At 47.7% G+C, this 22,887-nt stretch overlaps 12 protein-coding genes and 1 non-coding gene across 13 annotated transcripts; 6 read left to right on the top strand and 7 right to left on the bottom strand.

The window, feature by feature from the left end:
* Positions 1-50: 50 nt before the first annotated feature.
* Positions 51-122, bottom strand: EDB82DRAFT_t242. Its single transcript has one exon. It is a non-coding gene; the product is annotated as a tRNA-Gly (tRNA).
* A 974-nt stretch (positions 123-1,096) lies between these two features.
* Positions 1,097-2,073, top strand: EDB82DRAFT_529720 (uncharacterized protein; the record flags this gene model as incomplete). Its single annotated transcript, XM_065609210.1, has 2 exons — positions 1,097-1,738; positions 1,816-2,073. 2 exons carry the CDS (start codon positions 1,097-1,099, stop codon positions 2,071-2,073), a joined length of 900 nt encoding a protein of 299 aa, XP_065463374.1.
* EDB82DRAFT_318612 (uncharacterized protein) lies at positions 2,049-3,165 on the top strand. Its single transcript, XM_065607471.1, has 2 exons — positions 2,049-3,106; positions 3,161-3,165. The coding sequence occupies exon 1, from the start codon at positions 2,344-2,346 to the stop codon at positions 3,040-3,042; it is 699 nt and encodes a 232-aa protein (XP_065463373.1). The 5' UTR covers positions 2,049-2,343; the 3' UTR covers positions 3,043-3,106; positions 3,161-3,165.
* A 494-nt stretch (positions 3,166-3,659) lies between these two features.
* On the bottom strand, positions 3,660-4,519 carry EDB82DRAFT_514527 (cytochrome c oxidase-assembly factor COX23, mitochondrial). Its single transcript, XM_065608965.1, has 4 exons — positions 4,346-4,519; positions 4,176-4,283; positions 4,097-4,124; positions 3,660-4,042 (listed from the first exon to the last, which is right to left on the bottom strand). Exons 1-4 carry the CDS (start codon positions 4,450-4,452, stop codon positions 4,004-4,006), a joined length of 282 nt encoding a protein of 93 aa, XP_065463372.1. The 5' UTR covers positions 4,453-4,519; the 3' UTR covers positions 3,660-4,003.
* Positions 4,520-4,769: 250 nt separating this feature from the next.
* Positions 4,770-6,305, bottom strand: EDB82DRAFT_514521 (terpenoid cyclases/protein prenyltransferase alpha-alpha toroid). Its single transcript, XM_065608964.1, has 4 exons — positions 5,629-6,305; positions 5,540-5,585; positions 5,191-5,492; positions 4,770-5,141 (listed from the first exon to the last, which is right to left on the bottom strand). The coding sequence occupies exons 1-4, from the start codon at positions 6,223-6,225 to the stop codon at positions 4,848-4,850; spliced, it is 1,239 nt and encodes a 412-aa protein (XP_065463371.1). The 5' UTR covers positions 6,226-6,305; the 3' UTR covers positions 4,770-4,847.
* A 207-nt stretch (positions 6,306-6,512) lies between these two features.
* On the top strand, positions 6,513-7,423 carry EDB82DRAFT_579648 (increased loss of mitochondrial DNA protein 1; the record flags this gene model as incomplete). Its single annotated transcript, XM_025738174.2, has 3 exons — positions 6,513-6,860; positions 6,933-7,071; positions 7,131-7,423. Exons 1-3 carry the CDS (start codon positions 6,723-6,725, stop codon positions 7,421-7,423), a joined length of 570 nt encoding a protein of 189 aa, XP_025592961.1. The 5' UTR covers positions 6,513-6,722.
* A 273-nt stretch (positions 7,424-7,696) lies between these two features.
* On the bottom strand, positions 7,697-10,862 carry EDB82DRAFT_318504 (kinase-like domain-containing protein). The gene is made up of 5 exons (XM_025738173.2): positions 10,667-10,862; positions 10,566-10,594; positions 10,399-10,516; positions 10,197-10,344; positions 7,697-10,147 (listed from the first exon to the last, which is right to left on the bottom strand). Exons 1-5 carry the CDS (start codon positions 10,709-10,711, stop codon positions 7,857-7,859), a joined length of 2,631 nt encoding a protein of 876 aa, XP_025592960.1. The 5' UTR covers positions 10,712-10,862; the 3' UTR covers positions 7,697-7,856.
* A 1,846-nt stretch (positions 10,863-12,708) lies between these two features.
* EDB82DRAFT_318489 (uncharacterized protein) lies at positions 12,709-15,843 on the top strand. The gene has a single exon (XM_025738172.2). It carries the CDS (start codon positions 13,009-13,011, stop codon positions 15,724-15,726), a length of 2,718 nt encoding a protein of 905 aa, XP_025592959.2. The 5' UTR covers positions 12,709-13,008; the 3' UTR covers positions 15,727-15,843.
* Positions 15,844-16,316: 473 nt separating this feature from the next.
* EDB82DRAFT_579645 (uncharacterized protein) lies at positions 16,317-18,328 on the bottom strand. Its single transcript, XM_025738171.2, has 4 exons — positions 17,307-18,328; positions 17,077-17,254; positions 16,911-17,030; positions 16,317-16,859 (listed from the first exon to the last, which is right to left on the bottom strand). The coding sequence occupies exons 1-4, from the start codon at positions 17,841-17,843 to the stop codon at positions 16,711-16,713; spliced, it is 984 nt and encodes a 327-aa protein (XP_025592958.1). The 5' UTR covers positions 17,844-18,328; the 3' UTR covers positions 16,317-16,710.
* Positions 18,319-20,795, top strand: EDB82DRAFT_452190 (uncharacterized protein). Its single transcript, XM_065607823.1, has 7 exons — positions 18,319-18,465; positions 18,511-18,746; positions 18,799-19,170; positions 19,216-19,473; positions 19,521-19,683; positions 19,730-20,064; positions 20,113-20,795. The coding sequence occupies exons 1-7, from the start codon at positions 18,423-18,425 to the stop codon at positions 20,443-20,445; spliced, it is 1,740 nt and encodes a 579-aa protein (XP_065463370.1). The 5' UTR covers positions 18,319-18,422; the 3' UTR covers positions 20,446-20,795.
* Positions 20,796-20,854: 59 nt separating this feature from the next.
* On the top strand, positions 20,855-21,529 carry EDB82DRAFT_514513 (uncharacterized protein; the record flags this gene model as incomplete). Its single annotated transcript, XM_025738169.2, has 1 exon — positions 20,855-21,529. A coding segment is annotated over one exon (498 nt), but the record flags the coding sequence as incomplete, so codon positions are not given.
* Positions 21,530-21,615: 86 nt separating this feature from the next.
* EDB82DRAFT_318461 (uncharacterized protein) lies at positions 21,616-22,256 on the bottom strand. Its single transcript, XM_065607470.1, has one exon. The coding sequence runs from the start codon at positions 22,168-22,170 to the stop codon at positions 21,790-21,792; it is 381 nt and encodes a 126-aa protein (XP_065463369.1). The 5' UTR covers positions 22,171-22,256; the 3' UTR covers positions 21,616-21,789.
* EDB82DRAFT_318451 (uncharacterized protein) lies at positions 22,256-22,878 on the bottom strand. Its single transcript, XM_065607469.1, has 2 exons — positions 22,597-22,878; positions 22,256-22,526 (listed from the first exon to the last, which is right to left on the bottom strand). The coding sequence occupies exons 1-2, from the start codon at positions 22,766-22,768 to the stop codon at positions 22,342-22,344; spliced, it is 357 nt and encodes a 118-aa protein (XP_065463368.1). The 5' UTR covers positions 22,769-22,878; the 3' UTR covers positions 22,256-22,341.
* Between the last annotated feature and the right edge of the window lie 9 nt (positions 22,879-22,887).

Genomic DNA, 22,887 nt, shown 5'->3' with positions numbered 1-22,887 from the left:
ACAAGATCAAGGCTAGAGCAAAAGAGAAGCCAGAGAGACGAAAAAAGAAATGCGACCGAGGGGAATCGAACCCCTCTCTAACGCTTGGAAGGCGTTAATGCTAACCACTACACCACGGTCGCTGTGTTGAGTTGAAACTCGTATTATTGTTGTGATGGAATGTTTAGTTACGGTATATATCTCCGCGTTGAGGACACGGGTCATGTGGGGTGGACGGTTTACTTATGCCCAATCGGGACTTCCCACCCCGCTATGACTATCTCTAATTCAGCCAATCATGTGTCAAGCAGGAGTGCTCTGTTTGGAAGGCATTAATGCAAACCACCACTCGCCCAGGTAACAGAAACATAACTCTACAAGCCCAGCAATTCGAGCCTTGTCTTCATTCCGTTAAATAATAGTCTAAGCTCGCCTCTCATACTTCTGGGACCTAACATCTCCGATATCCCGAGGGGCGTTAATACTGTCTATCCACTGTATTAACAGTTATAGCACACATGTGTTCCAACAACGGCTATCTTGCTCAATTCTAGAAAAGCCAGACAAAAATGCATGAAAATAGAATCATAAATCACATTCGACGCGTTTTGATTCTTTTCCATACGTCATGTTCCGGTCATAATGCAACTTCCGAGCCTGAATGACCAGTTCATGAGCAAGTCATGTAATAACGTGTTGAGGATGAAGAGACAGGACGTACAAGTTTCACACAGAGCAGATCCGAGACGGCCTCGCCGAGTATTTTCGCAATTCAAGTCCTTATCATCATCAAGTATTACCAGTGTCACTCAGACATGCGATATGCTCCTTTCAAAACAGTCGGATGTGATCATGTGGATTTATCCCAATCCACTTGCGGAACAAAGTACAAACAGGGCTATACATGGTCAGCCTTGAACAACACAAGTCGTGTGAGCCTCGGATTGTACGCGGTGACAAGGCCGAATCCTATCATGCGGCTCTGCATTGGTTTATTGCCTGACGAGCGGTGTATAAGTCGATGCTCGACTCATTCTCTCTTCTCCATCAACAAGTATCAAGCCGCAAAACGCGACCTCTACCTCCCTTTTAGATTCATTCAAGTACATTGATCAACATGACATCTCAGGCAGTCAACGAGTCGCTTGAAATGACTGGCCGACCAGTATCAACCACTGCTGCGCCAGAGGAAGCAGACAGTTCCGAATCCTCGGATACTGCTTCTACAGGCACACCGAAGCATGAGACTGCTCAAGTGGACACTCGATCAGTCAGAGATGAGCCCTTGCCATCGAATGGCGAAACCAAGAACACGATACGGCCGCAAGTACCAACGCATACCGAATACCCCTTCAAGAAGCATGTCCTGTACTCCATAATTACAGTCATTGCCATCGGTATTGCCTCCCTGGTATCCGTTTGCTGGTTGATCGCCTACATCCACACAAGTTCCAAGAATGAACATCCATACATCACAGTCGAGATAGTCGGAGGAAGATTCTCTTCAACAGCAGCCAAATTTATTGATGCCGCCTTCTCCATGTTGGTAGCACCAGCCATAGTCGCAGTCGCCAACTGGCACATGTTCAAACTCGCTCGACTTTCTGCTGTTAACGAGCATCGCGGAAGAAGCTCTGCAGTCAGCATGAAGGTTCTTGTCGAGGTTGCCAATACCGATTGGGGTTCGTTCAGCCGACTCAAGTTCTGGACCTTTGCTCGTTCAAGAAGACCTCGTGTTATCTGCCTTGGGGTCATCGCTGTGCTTCAGCTCTGAGTTTTGCTTTACTGAGCAACGCCGTCCCATATCAAGCCGGAATGATTCTCGAGTACCTGTAGGACACGTACTCGTTACTCCCTCCGGACGCGGATGCGGCTTCACTAATGTCAGGAGTGTCAGAGGACCTCCAAGAGAAGCTCAGTGGTCTACGGCCCTCGATGCTCGAATCAGCAGCTGGTGGACTTCTCAGAGCCAATGTGTCATCTTGGTCACAAGAGCAACTACCTCAAGATGTCAAGAAGCTTTTTGACGCGCTAGTCTATCGACTCAACTTGTTCTGCACAAGTTCCACTCCTCGCCCGGTGACGATCGAGTGACCAGACGATCAGGATCCGCACATCAGAATCACCTTTGAAGATACACTATCCATACTTGAATCAGAGGTGATCAAGTACCAGGCAACCCTCGGCAGGGAAGAGTCTATCCTCTCTAAAAAGTCCCTGGACGACGCCAATACCAGATATCCGGATATTAGATATCCGTTGATTGCTTTCAATCAAACTGCCATCTGGATTGGTAGTATTAATGTCAATCAAAGTTCAGGCATTAGTCCCATTGATGGAAGCTATCGCCTGGTGTTATCTGGTATGAACTGTCATCTGGAAAAGTCGAATGGGCATGCAGACATCAAGGTGAATGAGAGCCAATGGACGACCATCAAAGACACACTTTTCAACGAACATCATGATCTCCGACCGAGTGAACCCGCGTCAAGTCTAACGTCTACACTGGAGATCGTTGATGATAGTCATGTTAGGAGAGCTCCAGGACTAGGCGGGCACTTGCTGCGTGCAGCACTCAACACAACGAGCGAGGGAGACCAACCATCCTGGAAGCTTCAGAGTCTCTTCGAGGCTTTTCTATGGTATGAAATAGCAAGCCGACACGCGCTTCTAGACAGCATTTCATTCAAAAAGACAGGGTGGTATAAAATTCAGTGTGACGCCGACAAATATGCCATGACCTTGATCCCATGGATCCTTCTTATTGTTCTCATAGCACTGGGAGTCGCATGTGCAATAACAGTCGGGCTCTTGATCGACTCTCGAAAATTACACTCTTTACGGATTGGTCGGATGCTAGACTCGGTCCGGTTGATAGCTGACGTCAGAGTGGCATTAGACAAGCAGGCTCTTGAGGAGTGTTCGACCTGGTACGGCTCTAGACTCAACAAGTGTGCTGACGGGGCGAGCTTCCAGTATGAAACAGACTCGTGGTTGGACAGTAACACCGGTCTTTACTCTATAGGTATCCGTCTTCGACAGATCTCGCGGCCACATGAGTGATGCACGGTTGTGGTATTGTTTGTGCTTTCGGGTTGCTGCAGATGCTTGGTAAATGCGAGCGAGGGTGAGTATTCTCTCAACTGTGTTTGTCTTACAGCGTTTCGAATTTTTTTGATAGTTGCAGAAGCTGTCCCATGAAACCCTTGGTCATCGAGGATGCTGCCCACTTTGTCGGTGGTACAGGCTATAAGTTAACGTCGTGGAAGTGTAAGGGTGAATTTGAGGTATGAATTTAATGGTGTATAATTGGGAAACGCTGCAGTAATTATGCTCCACGAATCTTCAAGGCGGTGAAGACTCATATTGAAGACTGTCAGATTGTCAGGATGATCTCTTAATTCCCGTGACTGTTTTTTAATGGCATCATAAAGATATCTCCCAAGTCCGGGATGAAGGGCATGTGGTTCAGTGCTTGACATCATCCACATGTCAGATCAGAAATGCTAACCACTATACCAACTCAGGCGTCTATTGCTGTAGGAAGGTATCTGAAAACTCAAGTTAAATACTCTTTGTATGATCATGTAGAGATAGATAGAGTTCAGTCGTTGCTATGTTGACAGCTAGGCAGCTTCTCTGTCAGCCACAGTGTACGTGTTGAGAGACTCAGCCATCATGAGAGGAACTTTGTTCTTGGGACATAGAGTCCCTGATCTTTGTGGAAACAACCTTTTAGTTGAATATATTGAGTGTTTTAGGGGGTTATGGCTTCATTCATGTAGCCTTGGCATAATCATAGAGACAGATCGGTCAAGTCGGTTGAGATGGACTGTTTTATTGTTAGAATACATGCGCTGGCTGTAGACCAGGCTATTTGATGCTGAAGAACCCAAACTCTCTCAAACACCGTGCCTCCATAGTACAAGCTTAAACTCCCTTCTTATGTTACAATACCTTGGCGGTTGATAGTTCCCATTGCTGGACCATGTTCAGGCGCTCCGCTAGACTGTGATACCCTCGTTCAGAACCAGCCGCGTCCCTCTCTTCTTCGCTTCTCAGTCTGTAAACATAGTTAGTTTTGGAATCGTAGTGACATCCATTGTTTGTCACGTACCCATTCTTGCTTGCAGTCGCGATAAGCCCTGTCGAAATGTCAATGATCCGTCTCAACTACAGTGTCCAGAATAACGTACTGGAAATACTCTCCACACATGTTCTTGTCACCTCCATTTCTGAACAGACATCTGTAACTTGCTTGCGCAGCCTCCTGGCAAGGGTCATAGAACTCGCTCTTGGATTTCCTGTATAAGATCATGCGTCATCAGCACTGAGCTCATTACAATACATATCGGACTTGTCTCACGTTTCAAACTTTCGGCGCTTATCGTCGTTCCAGGCCTTAGACTCAGTCTCTTTCGGCTTGGGAGGCTCAGCCGTATCAACGGTATCTTTTGGTGTAGAGGAAGACATTGTAGATGGTGTCTGGGAAAGCGATGAAGTCTTGCAAATCCGCTGGTGGAGGCGAGATTGATTTGGGGGATGATCGGAAAGAGTTGGGGCGGGGCCGAACGGCTCCGAAGGTGGGGGAACACCAAGAATACTCACCCTAGAGTGACATGATGCTTCAGTTCGACAAAAGGGAAAGTTATTTATGAGTGGTAAACAAATACAAATAAGTAATACTATTGTTATCGCTATGATCTCAATTGCACTCAAAATATAGGTTCCGTTATGTACTAACGCAGTTCTGGAATTACACCAATTTACATAGGCAATAAGTAACATTACCTGGATAGTTGATCTTACACCGATTGCATTGCAGTGTTTTCTTCGCAAGTTTACAACAGTTTACATTGGATAGCTAACTACCAGAAACCATCGTTACTCCAAGCTTTTCTCTCACCTCTTGTACTCTCCAGCAGCCCATCCCTCGCTCTTTGTATCTTTCTCGTCGTCTCCTGACTACAGCACAAAGCGACGTCAAACTCTTTTAAGTCTTCATCGCCCATAGTAGCAAGCGCAGCTAGACCAAGGTATGAGTGATACATATCCGGTGGCCCTCCAACAGCTTTGGAGAACCCGCCAATATGATGCTGCGTAATTTCCAAGAGGTACCGCCGCGATGGCAGTACATTGATGATTGAGGGGTTTCCGAGCATCTATACCACCTGTTAGAGACTTGTATCTGTTAAATCACTGAAAACTTACCGCAAGTGTACCCCCAACCCACCAGCAGTAGCACGTATCAGCCTTTTTGTTCCATCGTCCATTGAAGCCGATGTGACCATAGTCAACCGTGCCAACCTTTGACTCTATAAAGTTTTCCTCCACCTCATCGTCTTCTTCTTCTTGAGGGAGATATAAAAACGGACGAGACGCGAGAAACTGAATGAGACCTTGGCGGTTGGGAATCCCTTCTTCCTTGGCCTTTTCGGGAGAATGGACTGATGTAGAGTCTAATGGCCTGTCTAATAGAGAAAGTGCACCAATTGCGCAGTATGCATATCCAGCTGTTGAGGTTAGCTAATTTCATGAGAGATAAATCGGATTTTCGTACCATGAGACTCGTGTTGTGATGACTCGGCCACGCCGCCATCATAAGTCTGATTGTGTCAGTGAGAGAAAGTTGAGATGTAATTGACTTACCTGGCCTCTTTTGATGTGAGCAATCATTTTATCAACATCCAAATCCTCCACCCACGCTTCATCCCCTTCTTTCACATCTCCCCTCAACATCCATCGAATGCAGCTTGCAAGATAGCTGTGTCGCATGTCCCTTCCACCCACAATTTCACCATCCCATAAATTCTGCCCAAAACTTCCATCTTCCCTTTGAAGCCCGCTCAACCACTTCAACAACCGTACTCTATCCACCCCCTTGAAAGCTGACTTTGCCTCTTCTTCATTTTCAGCCGCGAGACCCAGCAAAACGAGCGCAAAGAAAGTAGCTGCGATATTTGCGGTGCCCTTGTAAGCTTCTTGTCCTGGCAAGGCGTGCGTTGAGCTTCCGCAGAAACCTCCCTCTGGGTGCTGCAGGCTGAGGACCCAGCGCCGGATTGCATCGCGCTCAGATGAGCTCAAGGAAACAGAGAGAAGATCCAATGATGAGATGATGAAACATGCAAAGGTGAGTCGAGTAGAGTCGTATGCCGTGTAAGGTGATGGTAGATACGTCTTGTGGCAGCGCTGCCAATATTTGATGTGCTGTTGCTTATCCAGCGACGGGTTACCTGAATCCGACATGATAAACAGATATAGTCGAGATATCGAAATTGTGTAAGATTGGGGAAATAATTGACGGCAATTACTCAGATCGAATGCCTCGACTGGGGTAAGATCCTAATCCAAGAACCAAAAGAGCTGAGCAGCCACATACTGAAGCACAGCCACATTGTCCCGCAACGCCATAAGGTACCCTACCAATCTGATTCGCCAGCCGTGCCAAATAGCCTTAGATGGGAAGAACCCCACTACAGCACGGCATGTGACGCAACGTGTAACTAATTCGAGCCCCTGGCAGCTTTTTGTTTCGTTATACATCAAGAGGGTTCAGCGTGACCACAACTTGATCAAGTGCTCAAACCTTTCTTTTCCTCTCCTTTCCTTGACGACTCCCGTGTTTCAAAGAGCTTGGCTTTTGGCTTGCTTCTCTCCTTCACGCCCCGGCTGGCTACGGCTTCAACTCGACATAGACGACAACGATACCCAACTTCTACTTGAATTGATACCAAACCGCAATCATGGCTCTTATATCTGCCAAGACTATTATTACTTCCGTGTCCCTCTTTCACCTTACCCTCGGCTACTTCTTCCTCACCAGCCCAAGCTCCATCAATGAGCAGGCACTTGTATACATCATGGGCGAGAGCATGGGAATGGTAAGTCTATGTTGGCTGGTCGATGATCGACTTTGTATGGCAAGTTCGTGTAGGCTAACACATATATGACAGCCCTTGGCCAGAGGTTTCGAGTTGCAAAGCTCTCCTCTCGCGTTCCTCGCTGTGATCCTCATCTTTATCGGTTTCAGCGATCTGGTTTCTTTGTCCATGCCTGATGAGGTCTGCCTAGTATTTCACTGGGGTACACAAGGTACATCGCCAATTCAAGCGCTTCGACGAGTCCATGTAGCTAACAGAGATGCCCAACAGCTCCGATTCGATCATTCCTCTCCCTTACTTTCGTCGCCTACATCTTCCTCTTTGGCCCATCGTCACCCCTATACGACAAGTCCTCACGTGGACCTCTCACCCACCCGAGCGCGCACAACCCCTCGTATCGCCCTGCTGGCTGGGGCGGAGATATGCTCAAGAACCGCCTGTTCTTCACCTTTATCTTTATCGAGACGATGACATGGTTCTGGATTTGGGTCACTCTGCGCGAGGAGCGAGACGCCATCTTGAGCAAGAAGTCCCGAAAGAGAAGTCACTCGCATTCCATGTAAATAATATTGGTTACAGGTTAGAAGTGAGGATTGTTTGGATAGACGACAGTTTGCCTCAAGCAGTAAACTTCAATGACTCTTTACGACCTAGGTTAATAGTCAAAATTGTTTAATGCCTGCTTCAATTTGACACTCTCAATTGACTGAGGCTGTCATATCTGTTCGAGACAATCCCAAATAAATAAGTCTGTTTAGCTCTATAGTTCCATAATCGTATATAACAAAAAGAGGTATCCATAAAGGGCTGGACTCCATCTCTCGATGGGTCGCCAAGCTTGAGAATCGTACAAAGGACAGAACACAAACAGCGCGGGCGCCGGCAAGCTTTTATAACCCCGTGGTAAAGAAAATCCGCTCCCATCGTTTAGACAATTATACTAGTATCTTTCGTCAAGTCGTTGAAGCACTTTTGAACGGTACGGTAATGCACAATCTATGAGTTTGCAGGAGCCTTCTCGGCAGCCATCGTCAAGGGTTGGCTGCCCGACTTGGCAATGATGGTGGGTGCAGGCTCTAACTTAGGCTGAGGTTCATTCTCTTCAAAGATTTGCTCCTCAATCTTTTCGCCTGGACCGCCTATGACCGGGCTGAAGACATCGACTTCTTCCACGTCATCGTCCATCTCTGAACCTTCATCCTCCTCTTGGATGGTGATTTCTCCAGACCGACGTCCCAGACCAGAGGCGCTAGCGCTGCGGGAATGCGACCCAGATCCACCGTTGCGTTGGCCTTGTGGAGGTCCACCAAAGTTGTTGAGAGTTGGACCTTTGAACAAGTTTCGCTTCCGCTTGGCAAACATGATACCCGATGCAAAAGGATTGGGCGATCCTGGAGCTTGCGGTGGACCCTCGGATGGCATGCCTTCATTGAACATACTCAAGGTTGGTGGCGTAGCTCGAACAAGGCGGATGTTGGATGGGAATGAGACTGAAGTGGGTGTGGCTGGGAGGACCTTGACTGAATGATGAGGCGAGTGACCTCGCTGGAGAGGCGTTTTCGACATTGATGTAGAAAAGGAGGCAGCTGAGCTTGTTGAAGACGCTTTGGAATGGGTGTGGTGATGGTGGTGAATCGATCGTACCGACGACACAGACGAGGACGTTGACTTTCGGCCTCGCAGTCCAGCTGACGACCGCCGAACAGTCGATCTCGGCGTGAGAGGGGAAGGAGACAATGACTGCCGTTTGTACGATGTAGCGAGACGGGGAGGCTGCATTGTTGGAGACGGCAGACTTCCTGAAGCTGTTCTCTGGGCATTAACAACCGCCTTTTGGCCGTTAGCCACAACGCCCTTCGGTAGCGAGGCTGTCGGTTGCGTTCCAGGCGAGGTTGCGGCAGGGTATTTGCTAGTCTGTGGTCGTGAGCTTCCATCTTTACTGCTAACCGTACTTCCCTCCTTCTTATGGAGGTCGGGGGTGCTCTGACTGGTTCGCCTGGCATGGCCACGTCGTCTCCGCGTTGCGCTCTCGACGAGCCAATGCGTCATGTTCTTCCAATGGGTTATCAGTGGCTGACTTGGTCTCCTTCGAGGTCTCTCGCTGCCGTTCTGCTGTTGTTGCTCGTCGCTGGCATTCGAAGCAAGGGCGTCCGAGGTAGTGACTAGATGAAGGGTAGAGCCCCGAGACCGAGCGCTGCGTATCAAGCCCTCCTTAGGGGGCGGTATAGGCCTGCGCTGGCGAGACGTCGAGACGGATCGTATTGAGTCCTTGTCGATGGGTGGCGGAGGTTGGTCGCTGTCCACATTCAGTCCTCCCGAATCCCTAATTTCCGGAAGCTGTGGAAGATCAGACAAGATATAGTCAACGTAGTGCGCACTTCTTCGCTCGCTTCTGCCTCTGTTTCGAGAATTAGACTTTTCCAGCCTTAGTTGCCGTCCAACAGCGTGTGCATCGTCCCATTCATGAAACGTCGGGGCCATTCTTTCCAGGCGGCTCGAGGCGGCGGATAATCGTCGTATGCTGCGACTGTCAGTCTCCCTCTCCCTGCGCTTCTTCTCTCTACGCTGCATTTTTCGTTTTTCCTTTTCTAGCAACAGTGCCCACCAGCCAGCCAGAGCATCACACTTTTGTGCAAGCACGCTTTCTATGACCCCATCAATGTTGACTCCCGCACTGCGCATTCGCTGCAAGCAATCTTTTTCCAAAGGCGTGGAAAAAGGTGGCGCTTGCTGAACATTCAGAATGGCTCTTTGCGTGGGGGCATGCTCGGCCAGGAATGGATTAGAGAGAATCTCCGGTAGACCTGGGCGCAAAAGCGGCCGTTTCGATAACAATGCCTTGATCAAGGGAACCGCATCAGGGGGCATATGTTCAGGGAATTTGGGCTCCTCGCTCAAGATCTTGGTCCGGGTCACATTGTCGTCGTCGTCGTCAAAAGGAAGCTCGCCACACAAAAGTGCGTAGAGAATGATGCCGAGACTCCAAACATCAACCTTTTCACCTGCGTATTTCTCCCCTTTCAGCATCTCTGGTGCTGAGTAGCAAATAGTCCCGCAGAAAGTCTGCAGATGGTTGGTTCTGCCCTCGTATTCTCTTGTGAACCCAAAATCGACCAACTTGACATTTTCGTGCTTGTCGAAGAGGATATTCTCCAACTTGAGATCGCGGTGGACACATGATTGGTTGTGAACGTAGCTTACCGCGCCAACAAGCTGTGTGAATATCTTTTGCACTTTGTCGACAGGGAGAGGACCGTGTTCGAGAAGATGGTTGTAGAGTTCATCGCCTGGGAGTGTTAGTTTGAGAATCGATAGACTGAATCTGAGGATAGCTACCAGAACAATACTCGAGGACCATCCAGACCATGTTCTCCGTCACAATGACCTCATATAACCTCGCGATATGCGGATGTATGAATTGCCGATGGTGGTGGATCTCGCGCGCGAGGTTAGAGTCCCCCTTGTTGGCGGACTTGAGGACTACCTACTAAAGGTCAGTATGGCCTAAATATTGCGATTGTGCTGATGTAATGCGGACCTTGGAGCCATTGGTGAGCTTATGCGATGCGAGGTAGACTTTGCCAAAGGATCCTTTCCCAATCAACCGTCCAAGAGCGTAGTTACCGACAGATTTCAGATCGTGGCTCGCGAATTCGCTGGGTATTAGTGTTAGCAGAGTTGGTTGACAAGGGGAACGGGTCGTACTCGAGAAGCTCCTGATACGAGCGGGCAAGCTGTCAAATGTTAGAATCATGTCCTCATGCAGTTCAGAACTGCGTCAAATGTCATAAAGACAGCAAACGTACCTTTGTCTTGCGCACAAGCTCAGCTTGTCCTTTTAAGGCCTGCATCCCTCCGCGCCGGATCCCGCCAAGCCGCGCCGCGAGGAGGGAGACGGACTATTGGGTCGGATAGACTCGGTGACGAGCAAGGGATCGATTTTCGTCGAATAATGGCGAGGAGTCAACGGGAATGTGTTGGTTGAACGTGGCGTATTAATTTTAAAAGTGCGGAAGCACATGCAGAATTGACCAAAATGCGTATTAAATATGGTAAAGACAGACTCGCAACGAGGTATTAGGGTCGAAGTTTAGCAGCTCTTCATCGAGTAAGGAATATTATTGAGCTTGCTGAGTTCAATGTGGTCGTGATGAATGTTTCGTTTCGTTTCGTCCGCTGCTGGATCATTTGGTTGCGGTCAGACTCGATCGCGGTCGGTAGACAATTTGGCAGCAGTTTGCGAGTCGTCAGGCGATGAGCGGCGATGGTTGAAGAATTTCGAGGACGCAGCTAAGAGAATGACACGAAGATAAGAATAAGTCGCAGAAAAAACGGAAGAGGGTATTCTTGAAGGTGAATAAGGTGAGGGAAGGCAAGGCAAGGCAAGGCGACAACTGATTGTTGTACAAAGGAAGTGTCAAGGTTTGGGGTAATTATTGGAGCTGGAGATTAGATCCATCCAGTGTTGGCTGTAGTGGTTGGTACAGCCGTACAGTACAGGGGTACATGTGACGTCTGCAGCGCTTTGCTGGTAAGCGAGGTGGCTAATGTCGTAGTCGGCCGTTGTTTCTGTCCTCGATTCCGTCACTCGAAAGAGAACAATACGCATGGACAGTGATCAAATTCTAGGATTCTGGCTTTTTAGTTCTTAGGTAAGCTACATAAATATCTATAGTATTGGTATCATCTCTTCTGTTAACGGTGAGCACTGGTATAATAGCACGAACGTGTCTTGGACAAGGGGATAAGCCCAGCAGGGGATGGTCATTCGTCTGATGATGGGATTTGAGGCCCTTTAATTAAAATAAGCAGGGGAACCTCAAATTCAAGTCTAGGGTATATTCACAACCCCGAGGTGTTTATTTTGTCCATGAGCTGTTTGAGGTACTATAGTATTGTGGCCCTGATATTTGATGTGACTGGACTGCCTCAAGGTGTACCCTTAGATCTCACTTGTTAGGCAAGATCGTGCCAATTTTATATCTTTTTTTCAACGACCAACATTTCCGATCCCTTCAGGCCGTTCATTTTCCACAAGCTCTTCCCATCGGAGACATATTTCTTTGTCATCATCGGAGTTTATACGTAAAGTTGCTTCTTGTGTATTGGCTGTGGCGTCTCGCATGCGGCCCGGCGAACTTAGTTCTTTTGTCTGGCTCGGTTAGCACCCATCAAAAACATGGCACGATTAAGACCCAGAGATCTCTTGAATTAACCTGATGAAGTTGGTTGACCCGGGAGACTAATCTATAAGCAGCATGGCATCATCACCTTAACTAGGTCCTCTACCCTTGCCTTGGCTGTTCGGATATACAGAGTCTTCTGACTCGACTGTCATGGACCAGACCATCATGAATGATCAATAACGCAGTCTGTTGGATGTCTCTATTCTCAGTCATTCCAACCAAAGCAGCAACTCTCACAAACATCTCAGCGACGTCACATACTCACCTCGAGATGATGCGAGAAGACATGATCATCTCAACTATCGCTGAAGGATCTCGTCACATTTGTAATGCTGGAATAACGCCGATATCTCGGTTCTGATGAGGTGGTAGGATGGCCCGACTCGTTATTTAATGGATCCAGGAACTCAAGAACTCAAAATCGGATTGGTATGTACAAACTGGTTAAAACTCGTTTATGATAAACTTGTCATGTCCAACCACCAATAACAACAAACCGACTGTCCGGATAGAGTTTCCTTTTGGGCCTGCAAGCACGGGTGCCTGCGCTAGTAGCGCCGAAATGTCTCGATTAAAGTTTCTTTGAAGCTATCAAGACAGTGACAGCTTGGATTGAGCCTAGCCTAGTCCCTCTTACGGCTCTCCTCTGGAATGTGATTTTTGCAGAGAAAAGAGGCCCCGAAGCTACGCCCATGACATAACTACACCATACGCGGTATAGAGTACCGTATGGTTCTGATGTTTATCTGGATCGAGGCTTGTTGACATCCACAATGGTTGACCTGATTGCTTTTTGCTCATCAAACCAGCACGGGGCCATCGGTTATCAGACTCTATTTGAGATGTTGATGTCCCAGCCGGTTGAGACTTATCCTTTCATACCGTTTGAGCTTTATAACGGCTGATGGACAAGGACTTGTCAATCGTTACTCCTTGTTTCCTTGCCACTTATACATTTCGAGATGGCCAACACAAAAAGACTCCTTGGCCTTATGGTCCTTGTCGCCTGGGCTGAGGCATTTTGGAGAATGTCTTGCAGTATTATCCAAACTGGCAGAGTTGATCCTATAATCGCCCCTGGAACATTCTCAGCACATGTTCACAAACTTTCTGGTGCCAGTAACATTGGCATTGACTCAACGTTCGAAAGCCTACAAGCCTCGAGATGTACTTCGTGTGAAGTGCAAGACGACAAATCGGCTTACTGGACACCCCAGCTGTTCTACCAGCATGCAAATGGCAGCTTCCAGATGGTGCCAAACGATGGCACTGTCATTTACTATCTCGGCCGCGGCGAGAACAGATCAAACATCGAGCCATTCCCACCAGGCTTCAAGATGCTGTCTGGAGACAACTTTGTACGATCTTACGATTCCAAGAACAAAACATACAGCAACTCCCGGTTCAAGGGTCGTTCAATCGCAGACAGAGTCAGCTTTGCGTGCCTCGATAGCTCTGGACCTTCAAAAGAGCGCAACTACATGTGGAAAACGGACTGCGACAATGGCATGAGAGCGCAGATTCATTTCCAGTCATGTTGGAATGGCCAGGAATACCAGCGTAACCAGAGTCATGTTGCCTACTTGTCACAGATAGACAACGGAATTTGCCCTCCGAGCCATCCGCGCCAGCTCCCTCATCTTTTCTTTGAGGTTATTTATGGCGTCAATCAGATCGACAAGAGCAAAGGTGGGAGATTCGTTTTTGCAAATGGCGACACAACTGGATACGCGTTTCACGGCGACTTTCTCAATGGCTGGGACGAGGCTGTGCTTGCGGCTGCTGTCAAAAAGTGCCTCAACAACGACAGTATTAACGGCCAAATATCCAAATGTCCCATACTCGCTGCTTCGCAGACGCCATACTTTAGCGACAACTGTCCCGAGATGGCACCTCTTGTCGATGAGAACGTTCGAGGCATGCTTGACGCCCTTCCAGGTTGTATCAAACCCTTTAGCGGCCCGGGTAGAGCGTCACCAGCAGTGTGCGACTCAAAACCTGCTATAAATGATCTTGGAGACGCGGGCCTTGGATCGATGTTTGATCCCTCTCCAGGTGACATGGTTGGTTCATGGTCTTATGTTGGTTGTGCTGCGGAGGGCACTCGCCGAACACTGAACAAATATTCTACCAACTCTGGTAAAATGTCTATTGAGTATTGCACAGCGTCTTGCAAAGCTCAAGGCTACCCTCTCGCTGGCATGGAGTGGGGTAAAGAGTGTTATTGCGCCGGAGAACTTAGTGCCGGTGCATCATACATTAAAGCCTCAGCCTGCGCATCTACTAGGAAGATGATATGCGCGGGCAATATGACACAATATTGCGGAGGACCTAGCTTACTCACCATTTGGAACGACAATTCTTATACGCCGCCAGCCGAGCTTGTTGTCGGCCAGACCGAAATCGCCAAGGGCATGGCCACTTATCAAGGCTGCTGGGCTGAGGGTAGTTCTAGACGGGCGCTCTCATCAGACCGTACTGCAGATTCTGTAGGAATGACCAACGAGAAATGCGTCGCGTTCTGTCAGGCAGGTGGCTGGACCTATGCTGGCACTGAGTATTCGCAAGAATGCTACTGTGGCAATGACATTGGCAACGGCGGATACGACACGAACGACATCTCCCAATGCTCAATGCAGTGCAAAGGTAACATATTTAGTTACTGTGGTGCGGGCAACAGACTGAGCGTCTGGAAGATCAAGCCAGCCGAAAAGCCCAACGGACCGATCACGGCACTCAATGGCGCTGCTCTCTGGACAGGCTGTTATACAGATGGAGGAGCAGGTGGACGTACACTGCCGAGTGCAACCTTCACAGGATCGTCCGTTTCGCTTGATACATGCTTCGCTTTCTGCAACAAGCTCAACTATCCACTGTTTGGCATGGAGTACGGGCGAGAATGCTATTGTGGATATGCGCCAAAGACACAGGCAACTGTTGCGCCCGATGGCGATTGCAAGATGCCTTGTGCTGGCGATTCTACCCAGAAATGTGGTGCCGGTAACCGAATATCCATTTGGAACAACACTATGTACACCCCAACTGTCAGCACTGAGGGACTGAACAGCCCCCCTAAGTATCTCGGCTGCTATACAGAAGGCATCGAGGCTCGAGCTCTTGGTGATGCAAAAACAACAGACAAGACTAAAATGACTGTCGAGACTTGCGCAGCATTTTGCTCAAGTAAAGGCTATCCTTATCTGGGAGTTCAGAAGGGACAGGATTGCTACTGCAGCAAGAAGGGGCCTTCCAATGGCAGTGTTGAAGCACCGGCATCTCAATGCGGTATGGCATGCAAAGGCGACAAGACACAGAAGTGCGGTGCGACCAAACGGCTCAACGTCTACAAGCTTGCGAGGGTATCCAAGACCAGCTCAACAGCCAAATCGACGTCGAAAGTTGTGGCCCAGGTTCAAGGTCAAAAGCCTGCCTCCAAGTCAACAACCCTTTTGAAGGCAACCTCGACAAAGAAGTCCAAGCCAACATCAAAGACGAAAACCACATCCACAGCAAAACCCAAGACATCACCAAAGGTAGACAAGGCTAAGGTACAGGGACCCCCCGCCAAAGCCACCACTACAATGAAGAGTAATGTGGTAACGAAAGCAAAGAATAAGAAACCGACTATAACCACATCAACCAAGCCGAAGAAGACGACGAAAACGGGGACGAGAAGATGAGGGGACGGAAGCTGATTCCTAACGACATGTGACATGACCTTGATGCCTCATTTATTTTGCAATTCTTGACGCCGATCTTATTCTACTATGCGTCTTGTATATACTTCAGAACATAATCTAATCATCATCTTAACGCTGCTCGACTTAATTTAAACTCGCATTCTCAATGATACGAATATTGCGGCACAGGTATCCGCCCCATACTGTTCATATTGCACCAGCTGTTGGTTGCGATGGACAGCTTTTATCCCTGTTCTCCGCAGCGCCTAGGTGGCATATTTCTTTCTGTCTCAGATGTTTACTCGGGCTTGGTTAAACTAACTTCTCACTCATCATTTTATCTATACCTACCCTTAGGGTATCAGAAAAGTTGGTCGCTTGAGGCATGAGGACCAAATTATTAGATCGCTTCAAGTAATTTAGGCCATAATTTTAGGTCATTTGTTCTTATATCCTAAAACTGAAGAGGTGCTATCCACTGGCCTACATATACTCTCCCCATGGCTATTACAATCAACACTCTGTCCAACAAGCTATTCGGCAGAGTCCTTCATCACGTTGCTGGCGACAAGAGGTCCGCTGTCATTTGTCTATTGGTCAATTGAAGGTGGCGAGATTTCTCCCTGCCAATGATCTATAGAGACTTGGTTCTATTCGGTGGTCCTCCATCGGGTTACTCCCTGGCACACCTTAATCAATGGGCCATTTCCTGTTTTATGAGATCCTCCACTTGGTATCTTGGTCACTCACGCGGACGGGAGTAAATTGAGCACAAGAGAGAAGCGCGTATGTTCCAAATCGTGAGAGATATCGTCCTGCTGATGTTTAACTTAAAGTCATTCCCCATCACGCGCCATTGCTTCCCAGATTGTCCTTGGTGCTCATATACAAAGCTCAATACTCCCCATCTTGCCCAAATGATAATCGCTCTTATCATACATGGTTTCGTCTCTAAAAATATACAAGACCTCATCCATTGCTTAATTAAAGCTGGAATGAAAACTTCTGCCCAACCATCTTCTCACTTAACCTCCATAGCAGCTCTGCCTCTGTTGAACTTGTAGCCCAAGGCCTAACAGTGTCTGTAAATGGTTCCACCAAACGGCAATCCAACAGATAAGTACCATTTTGATCTAACAAACCAAGTCAGTATTTGTAGCAAATATGATGAGTGGTACACTAACCTTTCAAATCAGGATCAAAGGCAGCAAAGACGTGTGTTGCGGCGCCAACTTCGGGAGTGACAGGGACAGTTGACCAATCGACCCAGCCCCATGGATCGCCCATTGCACGATCAGCCTCGACTAAATTGGTCAGAAAGTATAAGATACACGATTCAAAGTGACTCACTTAGACTGTCCAAGTTACCAAGATGATTGGCCAAGGAGGTTTCAAGAATAGCACCGGGATGGAGACTGTATGCCTGCAATCCACGGCCACCTAGCTTCTCAGCCAGAGAGATTGTGAATAACATATTAGCAGTCTTAGACTGTCCATATGCACTCCACCTGTTGTACAAATCTCCATTCTGGTCATGGTCAGTAATGAGCCAAGTTGGTGTACATGCGAGAAGAACTTACACTGAAGTTTGGGTCACCCCATCGGATAGGACCCAGTCGATGACCATTGCTAGAAACACTGACAACACGAGGAGCTTCTGAAGCGAGGAGTTTGTTTATGATGAGATTTGTAAACAGAAAATGACCCAAGTGATTAGAAGCAAACTGGCTTTCAAATCCATCCTTAGTAAGTCCAAAGTCTGTCGCCATGATGCCCGCATTGTTGATCAGCACATCGATCTTAGGGACATCAGACCATCCGTTAACTTGTTCTGTCGCAGAACGGACAGAAGCAAGAGAACTGAGATCAATAGCCAGTAGTTTTGTCTTGAGATTAGGGTGTTTTGATACGAGGTCGTCTGCTGTTTGCTGAAGTTTGTTGATGTTACGGCCGGCAAGGATAGCCAGCTCAGGCTCAGCAACTGCGATGGCATCGACGAATAATGCACCGAGACCACCAGGACTGACGCCTGTCGTGAGAATAGTCTTTCCTTTTATGATTGAGGTGTACTCTTTAGCGAGCTGATGAACCGTAGATTTGGAGGCGTGCTTGACCATTGTAACGTTTGAAATTGAACCAGATCGTTGAGTAATGATTGAATATAGAGATTAACTGAAGGCTATGAAAGGATAGGCGGACCTTTTTATACATGTCGCCTCTTCCTTCAGTTGCCAACTTTTGTGTAAGTAGGATTGATGATCTGCAGTGGTGTTCCTGGAATAGGTGATTGGCTGGCGTCAGATCAATCTGGCTGGCGTCAGCAAAGTACCATTTTGCCAAATCTCCATACAAAAGATACTTGTGATAGGTTACATATCGAACTATCACTAGGGGATATTCGATCTCCTTGATGCACTATCTAGACGACTAAGCGCACATTCTCTGGACAATACTATTATACCATGTTGATTTCAACTCTGTGATTCCTTCATTCTGATTGAGCCGCTGTAGTCCCTTGAAGAATGCGGGGAGAACTCGGAGTTGCTCTGTTAGTACTAGTCTGGTTTCCCCTAACCTCCTAACCAAACATCACCACATCAAGTGACGTACAAGTCACAAACATCTCTTTCCTCCAACTTCCATATCATAAGTTTCCGAACGATTCACGCTGTTAACATACTATTATACTTATCAAGATGGTCTTCACATCTCCAAGCTGGGTTCCCAAGCTCCCAATAGGTAAGAATCCCCTCTTAAGCGGCGCCTACTTGCTGACACAGAAAGATCCTCCCGACTCCATCCCCATAGCTCAGTTCATGAAGAACGAGAAATACGGCCGTCTACCTATCGCAAAAAGCAGACATCCATTTACTTGTGGCATAACAAGACGGTCATACTCTGCGCCTCAGCTCTTTGAGCGATCCGAATTTGTAGCTAGAGCGTTAGCCAAACGATTACAATGGCAACCAAATGAGGGGACGCCTTGGGATAAAGTTCTCGCCATCTTCTCTCTGAATACAGTAAGCATTTCGAAGTCCACCAGAGAAGTACCAACTGATAACCCGTATTCAGATCGATTACATCACCGCTATCTATGGTGTCCATCGCCTTTCAGGCATCGTTACTCCCGCCAATGCTGCTTACTCTGTCGACGAGCTGACGCATCAGCTTAAAGCCTCAGGTGCAAAAGCTCTGCTTACTTGTACACCGCTGCTCGAGGTAGCTCTCGAAGCGTCGAAAAACGCCGGGATACCAGAAGAAAACATATTTCTCTTTGAAATTCCCCGTGCCGAAGCCGTCTCCAAGTTTAAACATGCTTCTCTAGAGGACTTGGTCAGAGAGGGTTCTGAGCTTAATCGAGTCGACGAACTACAATGGGTCCCAGGTCAGGGTGCTCGTCAGACGGCATTTTTGTGCTTCTCTAGTGGAACTTCTGGTTTGCCGGTAAGTTGCTTCTAATTATGTGTGATCTGGCTAACGATTTCACAGAAAGCGGTCATGATATCTCATTATAATGTAATCTCGAATGTTTTGCAACATGTCACACACGACTCTGTTGCTAGAGCAAAGCGTGGTATCACGACGCAAGCTGTGACGGGATTTCTGCCACTATCTCACATATACGGTCTCGTTATCGCCGCGCACACGTGCACTTGGCGAGGCGATCAAGTTATTATCCTCCCTCGGTTCGAATTCAAAGATTTTCTCCAGTCGGTTCAGGATTTCGAGATCCGGCAACTATTAGTGGTCAGTATAGACGAAGTGGTCCCTTGTATCACAGCTAACGCGTTCAGGTGCCTCCTATTATTATACAAATTCTTCGTTTCAAGGACATATGCGCCAAATATGATTTAAGCAGTGTCAAGTTTGTCTACTGCGGTGCTGCTCCATTAGGTGAAGAGACTATCCGAGATATGAGCAGCTTATACCCTGATTGGACCATTGCTCAGGCCTATGGTAAGACTAATCATCGTTGCCAATTTATCAAGACTGACGTTGGTAGGTATGACCGAAACCGCGACAGTTGTCACGTCTTCTAGTGAAGATGACGTCTACACAAAAGGCTCCGGATCCCTTCTACCTGGAACAAAAGCCAAAATCATCGATCAAGAAGGCAAAGAGATCACTGAACACAACCAGCCTGGAGAGCTGTTGGTTCAAGCACCTTCGGTTGTGTTGGGTTACTTGAATAATGAGAAAGCAACATCAGAGACCTTTGTGTATCACCGAGATGGTAGATGGATTCGAACAGGAGATGAGGCGATAGTTACATTGGCTCCCTCTGGCCATGAACATGTCGTTATTGTGGATAGGATCAAAGAGCTTATCAAGGTCAAGGCAAGTTAACATTTTCTAATCCACATTTGGCTTGACTAACACCCACAGGGTCATCAAGTCGCACCAGCTGAGCTGGAAGCTCACATTTTGACACACCCCCACGTCTTTGACTGTGCTGTTATTCAAATCCCTGACGACCGCTCGGGAGAAGTCCCCAAAGCCTTTGTCGTAAAGAGTTCATCAGCTGAGTCATTGCCGGATGAAGAGGTGAAACGTGATGTTGAAAAACATGTTGCGGATCACAAGGCAGCCTACAAGCAACTCAAAGGAGGTGTGGAGTTCCTGGATGTGATACCTAAAAGCCCCAGTGGCAAGATTCTTCGTCGACTTCTGAGGGATAAGGAGCGAGAGAAGAGAAGAGGACAGGGAGCAAAGCTGTAAACGAATCAGCTTCGGAGTCTGGTAACCCGGATGAAATACTAAGAACGCGTCTTTGGTTACCGTCTTGATTATTGGCCGCATAAGAGATGGAAATTGTTGAGCACACGCTACATGTGCCCTTATCTGTGTATCAAGCTGAACCTTGTAGGTGATATATCTTTGGATACGTATCAAAGCTACACAACAAATCGATCTGTTCCTTTGTCCCCGTCATTGAGCCAACCAAAGTCCAAGGCTACATAACCTTTCACATTATTGATTAACTCTATCAACCTGTCACGATGCATTATACTCAATGTTCAGTCTGGCCGAGAAACCTAGGTCACCTGGGAAAGAATGATATTGCTGAAGTTAAATTGACATGAAGCCGTGACAAGTATTAAGGTTAAAGTTTGTTATAAATTGGAACAAAACATAAACGCATTCTCCTTTTCCATTGAAACTTCTCTTTCCCCCCTTCATCACTCAAGGCTACTGAGTGGTCAAATCGCTATCATCATTCAACTAGAACTTCAAAATACTTCAACAACCGCCAACATGATTCTTCCCATCCCCGGTGGCCTCCCAGAATTCGCTAAGCGACTCCCACCCACCAAAGAGCCAATCCACCCCCCTCCCACAAGGGAAGCGCGCGATCTCTTGGAAAAAGTCACAAAGTACGGAGGAAAGGCAATTTCCAAATACGCTCATCACAAAGCCAAGGGCAAACACTCAAAGACCACTGGAGCTCTGAAGAAGGGTGTCAAACTAGTCACAGGCTATGGCTGGTTGAAATGGCTAATTCTTGGTATATCCCTAATAGTAATTCTGCTTCTCATCTATCAGGTCAGGAAGAAAGGTGGTTACAAGAAGCGACGTGCAGCATTGGAAGCAGAGGCGCGAGCGGCGTTTGAAGGAAACAACGATGATAACATTGATCCTTCGACGATTCCTTTCAATCAGCCCTGGTCTCACAGGGGTATGGCCGAGAGAAGAGCTGCAGCAGAAGCGGTGTAGTCACTGACCGACCGGCTTTATCTGACACATCGGAGGATGGAATTGGATGGTACATGTTTTCTGTAAAGGAGTTAACCTGGAGTTTAGTGGGCCAAGAACAGAGTTGGGTTGCTTGCTATTTGCAAATATTACTCAGGGGTGGTTAAAAGGCAATTGGTTGTTCGGAATCCTGTTATCACTTGTATTTTCATGACAACGAACATTCCCTTTTGGGGTTCAAAACTACATGGCCTAGAATTATGGCCTCGATTTCATGAAGTGACCCAATCTTTTCGTCCCTTATGCCTTGGGCGATCAATCTTTCTTGTAACATGAGGCCGTCATAATTGTTCGCCCCGATGGATATACCTATTGACGCGCATGACCGTTTTCATCGTTTCTCAAGGTATTTGCAGCCAGAAAATCTGACTCTGCCTCCTCGAGGTAGAAGATCTGACTGGGGTCGCAGTCGTGGCGGACCAGTTCGCGAAGGCTTTCTGGGATAGAGCCATTCTCTCGGAGGCTGCCCTTCCAAAGCATCTTGTAGCGGCCGAAAAGGTCAATGCTGCTGCTACCTATATCGGGACCAAATCCACTTGAGGATGAAGGTCTAGATGTCGCTGATGAGTGCTCGAGCGCCATCTCATTCTTTTTCTTGTCAGCGAGGTTGGCGAATCGCCGAATGTCTCGTTGCACCCGCCTGACGAATTTCTGATCGGGGCTGGACAGGCGCTTCCCGAATTCTTTCATCTGAAGAGCGTGGTCTCGGAGTGTATCCGAGTTGAGTTGACTATCAGGCTGGGTTTCGAGATCCTCTTCGTGTTAAGATTTGGGGTCGAGACTCTGCTCGTTCATGTTGGGCGGCACAGACTCTAAGTGAGCAGAACCAAATTCAGCCTTTCGAAACCCCCCGAGAAGTTGTTAAGAGGTTGAAAGACCAGACTCAGCATTTTCAATCGACTTTTGGGGTTTGTCTTTGATGTCGAGGTTGTGGCAATAGATGGCGCTGGCGTCGTTCTTCATGGTCTGGCGAGTGACTGCTTGCATCGCAGCCTCGTAGATATTTGTTTGGGGCTTCTTCGCCCCGACAATTGAAATCATCCTGCCTAAACGGACATTAGCTACTCTCAATGTCGTAGGACTGTTAACAGAAACATCACAAAATGGATTCCTCACCTTTTATCAAAACATCACGACGAACTTGAGGCTCAGTCGCTCGCTGGTCTAGTTCAATGGCGAAGGGGTGGCCTTTTGTTTGGCTGTTGACTTGGATAGCGATAGGCAGCCACTGCATACCATTAAAATCGCCGAAAAATTCAAAAAATCTTTCATGTGCTTGAGGGGCCATATTTGCTTGGGTTCAATCTTGCGGAACACAACGGCGGCAATGACAAGTGCGAGGTCAGGCGCTGATAGAGAGACGGGCATACTGGTAAACTCGCGGAGAGCTCTCATTTGGCCGAGCTT

The sequence above is a fragment of the Fusarium venenatum genome (genome assembly GCF_020744135.1).
Source record: "Fusarium venenatum strain MPI-CAGE-CH-0201 chromosome Unknown EDB82scaffold_4, whole genome shotgun sequence".
In the NCBI taxonomy this organism is placed as follows: domain Eukaryota; kingdom Fungi; phylum Ascomycota; class Sordariomycetes; order Hypocreales; family Nectriaceae; genus Fusarium; species Fusarium venenatum.
The sequence above is the reverse complement of the archived record's forward strand: the minus strand, read 5'-3'. Positions and strand labels throughout refer to the sequence as shown.

What these genes read in the sequence shown, in the direction of transcription:
- EDB82DRAFT_318612 (XM_065607471.1), top strand. Translation starts at nt 2,344, where the DNA reads ATGAACTGTCATCTGGAAAAGTCGAATGGGCATGCAGACATCAAGGTG.
- EDB82DRAFT_514527 (XM_065608965.1), bottom strand. Translation starts at nt 4,452, where the DNA reads ATGTCTTCCTCTACACCAAAAGATACCGTTGATACGGCTGAGCCTCCC. An exon ending in AAGCGCCGAAAGTTTGAAAC is followed by an intron (nt 4,284 to 4,345) that starts GTGAGACAAGTC and finishes GATCTTATACAG; the next exon opens with GAAATCCAAGAGCGAGTTCT. An exon ending in ATGTGTGGAGAGTATTTCCA is followed by an intron (nt 4,125 to 4,175) that starts GTACGTTATTCT and finishes ACATTTCGACAG; the next exon opens with GGCTTATCGCGACTGCAAGC.
- EDB82DRAFT_514521 (XM_065608964.1), bottom strand. Translation starts at nt 6,225, where the DNA reads ATGTCGGATTCAGGTAACCCGTCGCTGGATAAGCAACAGCACATCAAA. An exon ending in CTCACATCAAAAGAGGCCAG is followed by an intron (nt 5,586 to 5,628) that starts GTAAGTCAATTA and finishes TGACACAATCAG; the next exon opens with ACTTATGATGGCGGCGTGGC. An exon ending in GGGTTGGGGGTACACTTGCG is followed by an intron (nt 5,142 to 5,190) that starts GTAAGTTTTCAG and finishes CAGGTGGTATAG; the next exon opens with ATGCTCGGAAACCCCTCAAT.
- EDB82DRAFT_318504 (XM_025738173.2), bottom strand. Translation starts at nt 10,711, where the DNA reads ATGCAGGCCTTAAAAGGACAAGCTGAGCTTGTGCGCAAGACAAAG. An exon ending in AGCTCACCAATGGCTCCAAG is followed by an intron (nt 10,345 to 10,398) that starts GTCCGCATTACA and finishes GACCTTTAGTAG; the next exon opens with GTAGTCCTCAAGTCCGCCAA. An exon ending in GGTCCTCGAGTATTGTTCTG is followed by an intron (nt 10,148 to 10,196) that starts GTAGCTATCCTC and finishes TAACACTCCCAG; the next exon opens with GCGATGAACTCTACAACCAT.
- EDB82DRAFT_318489 (XM_025738172.2), top strand. Translation starts at nt 13,009, where the DNA reads ATGGCCAACACAAAAAGACTCCTTGGCCTTATGGTCCTTGTCGCCTGG.
- EDB82DRAFT_579645 (XM_025738171.2), bottom strand. Translation starts at nt 17,843, where the DNA reads ATGGTCAAGCACGCCTCCAAATCTACGGTTCATCAGCTCGCTAAAGAG. An exon ending in GGGGTGACCCAAACTTCAGT is followed by an intron (nt 17,255 to 17,306) that starts GTAAGTTCTTCT and finishes GACCATGACCAG; the next exon opens with AATGGAGATTTGTACAACAG. An exon ending in TGGTAACTTGGACAGTCTAA is followed by an intron (nt 17,031 to 17,076) that starts GTGAGTCACTTT and finishes TGACCAATTTAG; the next exon opens with TCGAGGCTGATCGTGCAATG.
- EDB82DRAFT_452190 (XM_065607823.1), top strand. Translation starts at nt 18,423, where the DNA reads ATGGTCTTCACATCTCCAAGCTGGGTTCCCAAGCTCCCAATAG. An exon ending in GGTTCCCAAGCTCCCAATAG is followed by an intron (nt 18,466 to 18,510) that starts GTAAGAATCCCC and finishes TGACACAGAAAG; the next exon opens with ATCCTCCCGACTCCATCCCC. An exon ending in AGATCCGGCAACTATTAGTG is followed by an intron (nt 19,474 to 19,520) that starts GTCAGTATAGAC and finishes TAACGCGTTCAG; the next exon opens with GTGCCTCCTATTATTATACA.
- EDB82DRAFT_318461 (XM_065607470.1), bottom strand. Translation starts at nt 22,170, where the DNA reads ATGAAAGAATTCGGGAAGCGCCTGTCCAGCCCCGATCAGAAATTCGTC.
- EDB82DRAFT_318451 (XM_065607469.1), bottom strand. Translation starts at nt 22,768, where the DNA reads ATGGCCCCTCAAGCACATGAAAGATTTTTTGAATTTTTCGGCGATTTT. An exon ending in TCGTGATGTTTTGATAAAAG is followed by an intron (nt 22,527 to 22,596) that starts GTGAGGAATCCA and finishes ATGTCCGTTTAG; the next exon opens with GCAGGATGATTTCAATTGTC.